The sequence below is a fragment of the Amphiura filiformis genome, chromosome 3 (assembly GCF_039555335.1).
Source record: "Amphiura filiformis chromosome 3, Afil_fr2py, whole genome shotgun sequence".
In the NCBI taxonomy this organism is placed as follows: Eukaryota; Metazoa; Echinodermata; class Ophiuroidea; order Amphilepidida; family Amphiuridae; genus Amphiura; species Amphiura filiformis.
Window position 1 is genome coordinate 78,756,088 of NC_092630.1, and position 7,608 is coordinate 78,763,695.

Below are 7,608 nucleotides of genomic sequence, written 5' to 3' on the forward strand. Positions count from 1 at the left end.
TTATATTTATTTATTTATTTTATTCAAGATGAACTTGATAAGAAAAAAATGTGGTTGTGGCCAAAGCAGACTTAGAGTACAAGGTATGCTTTAACTGTCAAGAGCGAAATGGGCTTCACACCAGAAAATGTAAAGGTTGTAGATAAGATTTAATAAACACTGTGGCTGACTCAGACTGCAACCTGACACCACCCACACCAAAGATAAGGAAACTATCAACCAAAGTGACAACCATAACAATATGAAATAACATGTCAATGGTAGCAGAAATCAACAAGAAAAGCAAAAGCCAACCCAGTTTGTACCAGCATGTTGAAGCAAATTTTAAAAATACAGGCATGTGAACCCTACTTTGTAAATCCCAACTCTTACGACAGGATGCGGGATGTTCTGAGATATATTGTTTATTTGCAAATGTAGGGTGCAGGATGTTCTTAGGCATATTGTAGACAGGTTGGTATAATAAGGAGGTATGTGCCATATTTAGTCTGTGCAGGTGGTTCATGGTGGTATGTGATGAGCTGCCATACACACTTGTATGCAAGGTCATCAAAGAAACCTGTGTCTGTCATGGATGCTTAGAAACTGTTTACTCAAAGGCCTGGGTCACATGGATATGAACTTTGTCAGGTCTTTCCTGGAACTGAACTGGGAGGTAATCCACAAAAAAGTTTTCAAACCTCAAGCTTGTAATCTTATTTTTTTTTTACTTTACACTCAATATGTCAATATACTAGTTGAGCTGGGGGGGGGGTGTTCCAATCTGTCCAGTCTCAGACACCAAACAGTTTAATGAACCTCATCATACCTCATATTCTGGGTGCGCTTCATTATGAAGATCATTAGTCTTTATTGCAACCACCGGAACATGTGTTCAACACAGCTAGCTATATTTGACATTGTTGAAAAGGAAGGTAATTTCGCACAAGTAATGAAAGTGCTTGATAGAGCATTGCTGAGGAAGTCCACGTACCAATCAACAGATTATTTGAATGAATTTTTACAGGACATGGCATTGAAAATGTTGCAAGAGTTAGTAGCAGAAAACGATACAATGCCCAAATTAACGATTCCGGTGAGACGGTAACAATGAAAAATCTCATAGTAACAGACTACACTGATATTTCAAGAACTTGGAAAGTGCGCCAAATTTTGAACTGGAGGTAACATAATTGTTGATTGATTATAGCCATGTAGATCATGACATGGTTCACGATATTGGACAGCCGGGTATGAAGCCCATTGCATATCACCTTCAAATTCCCTTTCAAGCTGTTAGATATTCCTTTACTCATATTGATGAGATATGCTGTCTTGAAGATAATGAAGAGAAGCAGACCACTGGGTGCACTTCATTATGAAGATTATCAGTCTTTATTGCAACCAAGACATGCAACATCCTGAACATGTGTTCAACACACCTAGCTATATTTGACAATGTTAAAAAAGAAAGGTAATTTCACACAAGTAATGAAAGTACTTGATAAAGCATGGTTGAAGAAGTCTAAGTACCAATCAACAGATTATTTGAATGAATTTTCACAGGACATGACATTGAAAATGTTGCGCGAGCTAGAGGCAGAAATTTCACCAGCCAAATTTGATTTCATCTTGGCAGATGAGACCAGAGATAACTCATACAGGGAACATGGCAGATGATATCAAGATGAATAGTAGTGAGATAGCAGACCAAATTGTTGAAAAGCGTTCTCAAAGTGAAAAGTTTTCAACACTACCAAGTATGATATCGAAAGTTCTAGATACTAAGCTTTGTGAAGCACAATTACAACTGGATGAGAAGATCACACAGATAAACACAGACTATGAAAAGATCAGAGGAGAATTACATGACGTATAGAAGTAAAGAATGATAAAATAGAAGAGCAAGTAGATAATAACAAAGGGAACATCCTCATCATCTCACTCTTCTAAAGATAACCAAAGTATGTGCTTATGAGCAGGACTCCTATAGAAATGCTTTGAGAATCACTGATGTTCCAGAATCACCTGTAAAGTGAGATCCAGAGAGCAATAAAATTATCCCTGAGGATGTCGGATCCCTCATTCAGGATATCATATCTAAGACTGGAGTGACAATCAAAGAGGATGACATAGACATAGTAGCAAGAATCCCAAAACCGAAACAACAAAAGAAGCAACGCCAAGGGCTATAGAGGTTAAATTCACAAGACGTACTGTACGACAGTAGGTTCTAGTGGCAAGAAGAAATCTTTTAAGTAGAACTGGTATTGGAGTTAATGGAATCCTGACGAGCTACAACAAATACCTATATGCATTAGATGGGTATCTGATATGACATTTTTGAAGATCCTGTGGGATAGAAGCAGGTACCCGATAATAAAGCTGACACTTGTGAATAGTGCTAAAGGACATTCTTATCCGTTTAAACACGCCCGGGAAACATGCCACTAGAAAAGTGTTTTGGTCGAGGTTATGATAACTTTCAAGGGCACATCAATGGAGAAGGCATTCCAAGAAGAGAGTCCAGTTGTCCTTACAGTTCATTGCTTGGCTCATTCCACAAATCTTGTGCTGCAACATGCTGCCAAGGAATGTCCCGCAATAAGGGACACTTTGGGGTTTGCATCAGAATGAATTCAAACGATACAAGTCGTCACTAAAGCGACAGGTTATCTTAAAAAAACAAGGAGGTTCAAGAAGAGGTTTCGGTTGTGTCCTACCAGATGGACAGATTGTACTGGTGCTATCACTGCTATATTGGAAAATTGGTCAACGCTTTACATGACTTTGTGTGAAGTACAAGAGACAGACAGGATGGTGTATGGGGATAGGGCAGGAGGCCTCAAGTACAAAATGGATAGGTTAAGGCAGACATCAGCTGGGAAAGGTGCAACAGACATGTTGCAGAATGTGTAGACAAAGAGAGCAACGGGCAGACAGGGCCTGTGCAATTAAATCTGTGCAAGCAGTATGTGAGCTGTTTAATGATAATGTGGTGTACAAGACCCTTCTTTCTGTAGTACCTACCCTGCTTCTAATGTATTTGACAACAGCAACAGCAGAACAAACTTTCTCTGCTTTAAAGCACATAAAACATACCTCTGTGGCACAATGACTCAGAGTAGACTGAACCATTCCATGCTCCATTATTATGAACACAGTGGTGTAGAATACACGTACTGTATACTCTGACATTACTACTAGCTATTTTTCTGTCAACTGGATTATATGCTTTGTGATTTTCAACTGGAATTTAAGACATAACTATGGGCTGCGAAGACAGAAATAGACCGGGAGCCAAGAAAAGGTTTAAAACCCAAGGAGATATGATGCTTTGTGCTGATTGCAGTGAGAGACATTTTGGTAAATCTAATGTAACAAATACAAGGCTTGATGATCAAGGTATGATAGAAACTCCTAAAACCCAGATCAGCAGCAACAAGGAAGGACCACAACCAAATAAAATCCATCAGCAACAAGTATGCCTGTACAAGAAGAGGCAGATGCTGTAGAACACATTTGAAAAATATTGACAGTATGACACTATCACAACTCTAGGCTTTCGATTTGGAAGCAACCAGGATCCTTGTACAAGGCACTGTGGAATAGGGCATATGATTTTTGACAACCCCTGGAGCAATTTCTCCAGCCCCTGGTTCCACCAAGTCTATGAAAAATGAAGGGAGATCCGTTATCAGCGCAGCACTAGTCTACCTATCAGCTAATGAAACGTTGAAAGCTGAGGTGCTTCTACACCATATACCACACATATTGCATACCACTCAATCAATTTATTAATTGATTATGTCCATAACCAAAGTTACAGATTATGAGTTTCAGAAGATATACCTCAAGCTGAAGTATGAGCATGCACATACTTTCACTGGTGTATTTGCTGTTGCATCATTCTTAAACACTTGTGAACGCTCCTGCAATATTATTGGCATTGACTGCCTCTGACATTTGGTCCCTGGAGATAACACTGCTAGAATGGCTGTCTGGAGGGGACCCATGGGATCTTGAAAACCAGGATGAAGATCCAGTTACATATTATCAGGGCGTGTATGGAGAAGAATGAGTTACCACCTGTGTCAAGCCATATGGTCAAGCAAGTTTCCTTTGCTACTACTTGTCTTGCGGTGGTACAATCCTGATGATAGGCCAACAGCAAGACATCTTTGCTGTCAGTTTATTTGTCCTTCATGCTGTGAATCTATTTGACTAAATGATTCGGCCACAAATGCTGTGGTATAACAAAACCATCCATTTCATATGTTGCAGATGGCACGTGCAACTTACCATGTGACATTCAATACTTCCAAAAAGGTAGTTACTGTCACAGAAGCAAACTTGTGGACAGCAGTTGAGAACAATTTGAAGATTGCCTTTGGTGCGGATCTATGTGATCAACCATTCAAGCTACAACTTTTCAGTCAAGAATGGGATGACTTTGAAGACATCAACCCAACAGAAACTCCACCAAGAAAAGGAAAGCTTCAAATGATAGTAACTCCCCCAGTAGTAGTTATACAAGCATGTCACAAATTGTTAGATGCAAGTCAAGATGTTTCTGTTGAAGCTAATGTCCCAAACCAAGAGAAGACCAATAGGGACAATAAAAACCTTGCCCAAAACAACAGTGGGTCAAACAACCATGTGGAGAGTAGTAATGTGTCAGCATGGCCAGTGATCAATCCTATGGAAGTGGAGAGTAATGTGTCAGTGATCAATCATGTGGAAGTGGAGAATAATGTGTCAGTGGTCAATCCTGTGGAAGTGAGCCAAATGGAAAACCATTCTGAGAGCAAAGTTACTCTTGTGGTGAGCAACAATGCCAAGAAAAGCCTACCTACACATAGGGGTGAACACAGCACATCTCAGGATGAATCCAGCAATAGAGACATGTAAGTTATAATTTGCATAAATTAAAATTCCTCAATTCTATGTCAATCATACTCCAAATGCCTGGTAGTTCCAAACCCACAAGCACTGGAATTTCTGTGAAATTAGGAGCCCATATTTATTCTTGTAAAAAGGGTCAGAGCTATATGTCTTTTAAAAATCTTTCTAGTTGCCCACCCACTTCCCCTTGGCGACTTTGTAATTTGGGCAGTAGGCACGATAAATTTGCACACGTATTATACACACTAGTGAGCGATATTGCTAATTTGGCATGCTTAAGGCATGATTATGAGTGAACCACTTTTGAAATCCCACTGTCATTTACCAAATAAGGAAATACTACGGCGGATCGTAGAGTGGACCGTTAAAACGCATGGGGCTAGATAGTTAATCCAATTACAAAGTCGTCCAGGCAAAGTGGGCAACTGTAAAGAGCCAAGTATACAAGAACCTGTGTATATGGTATCACACCACCAAAAAAAAGCCCCATTGGATTGTGTACAAAACAGGCTTCGAAAATGGTCATTAATTTTCTTCCTGGAAAAGTTTCTCAGTTTCTGGAGACGGGTTTGGCTGTTTAAATTGCATATTTATCTGTTATTCTGACTAGAAAAAATGCTATGTTGACCATCATTTTTTTTTTTTTTTTTTACCTCGAAGACTGTCGGAGCTGTGAGCCCTGATCCCAATGTGCAAATTCAAAGTAGAGTTACCAGAGAGAAAACAGGGGAAAAGCGGGATATTTTTTTTGTTTAATCACCCTCTGTACTTATTTTATGTTATATTCTGGAAGGAGGAGCATCACACATTATAATCAAACTTTAGCCACACTTTTCTGGTATTTTTTATGTTTACTTTCGCCTGATGGCAATTAATTGCCAGGCAGGGGTGGACCCGATTATTTGGTGGTGTGAGTCCATATGAGAATATATACATTGATGAAAATATTAACATACCAGCAAAATCTTGGCTGTTCAGAGATTGTTGGTTGCAAAAATGTATTTTTACTGAGGAATATACATACCAGCAAAATCTTGGCTGTTCAGAGATTGTTGGTTGCAAAAATGTATTTTTACTGAGGAATATAATGTTGAAAATAAAGGCATAGAAAGTAGTATCTATTGCAAGATTCCAAGATAAGGATCGTGAGAATATAAAAATCAACCTACTAACAACTAGCTAAAGGGGGAAAGGAAGGGGGAAATATCAAAGAATATCAAAGCACTTACAGGACTGTCTTTACTATCTCCAAGCCCCTTCTCCTTGAACCGAGGCTATTAGTACATTACATTCCAATTTTACTCCAATATATTTAAACACAATAACAGTAACTTTACACAGTTTCTTAATTTCTATACTTTATCAGAACGTTAAAAGAATTTGCATGTGTCTAATTCACCAGGTAGAAAGTTTATTTTAAAAATTGATCTATACTATATATTCCTCTTTCAAAATGACAGGCCACAGCAAGCTATACCATACCCATTCCCTGTAAGAGGAAATATGTTTCCAGCCAAGTTGTGGAGCAGCCTGATGGCTATGGAGCAACTGACAACTAAGCAGCAAACAGATCTACTTGATGGGATTTACAATTTTGCAGCCAAATATACTGTGTAAGTGTTAAAAAGGCATATTCAGCGATTCTTCACAAGTTTTTCAAAACCGAGATTCGTACCTTATTGTAATGATTATAGCATAAGAAACCCAACACTGAAAGAATTACTTCCTTCGCTCATGTAGTTTTCTGCACGCACTGGCTGATTTTGTGCTGTTGTGTACATGCATGGATAACCAGAATACTTGTTGGTACAGTCAGTCCTTCATAATCACAACAGATAATATAAACATTGAATGGGCTTCATTGATTTTACCATATAATGATTTTCACAATTTTAACCCAAAATCCACATTCTAAATTTAATTATTTTATTGTTTTTAAATGTTGCTTCAAAGCATGAAACAATTATGCTCAGCTGTGTAAAAAAAAAAAGAGATCATTATGACCTATAACTGACTTATCATTGGATTTGGAATATTAATTGCATAAACAAATTCTGTTGCCAGTGTATTTCTGTGGGGTCGGTGTGTTTGTTTTTTATTTTTATTTTCTTTCATGAAATACATGTGATATTGAAATCAAATGAAGTAGTACTGTGGTTTCCTTTGATTTTTCAGGTATCCTACTTCACATGAGTATGATGCAATGGTCTCAGCATTGCTAACAACAGTGCCATACTTAGGAAAGGGTCTGGCCCTGGAGGATTCCGTGTAAGTTATACCATTCTCTGTTCATTTTCTATCATTGCCATGCATGTGTACACCTGTGCTTAGCATGTGGGATGCTATCAGATGGGCACACACACACCCCCACACACCCCACACACCTGTAAAAAGCCTCCTATAGATGTACTGTACAAAAAGGGCATTGAACCTATGGGGCTAGTGTCTCTTAAAAGCTCCTGAGGTGTTAGATATTAACTTTTTCTTACAATTTAAAGTCAGATGAAAGGAATTTACATAGCATAGTAATACAAATACAGCTACTTTTTCCATAGTGGAGCCCCAAAAGTCAACATGGTTTTCCGGACCTTTAAATTTGAGCAAAATTGGCTCTGTGTTTCTGGAAGAAAAACAGTTCCAAAATTCCATAAAATCTTTGCAAAACTTCACACAGAGTGCTGAAGTCTGCTGGAATTGCTATTTCTCCAACTTAAATCAATATTC

At 38.4% G+C, this 7,608-nt stretch overlaps 1 protein-coding gene across 1 annotated transcript; it reads left to right on the forward strand.

The window, feature by feature from the left end:
* Positions 1-4,254: 4,254 nt before the first annotated feature.
* On the forward strand, positions 4,255-7,234 carry LOC140147776 (uncharacterized). The gene is made up of 3 exons (XM_072169527.1): positions 4,255-4,886; positions 6,345-6,497; positions 7,060-7,234. Exons 1-3 carry the CDS (start codon positions 4,255-4,257, stop codon positions 7,154-7,156), a joined length of 882 nt encoding a protein of 293 aa, XP_072025628.1. The 3' UTR covers positions 7,157-7,234.
* The last annotated feature ends 374 nt before the right edge of the window (positions 7,235-7,608 follow it).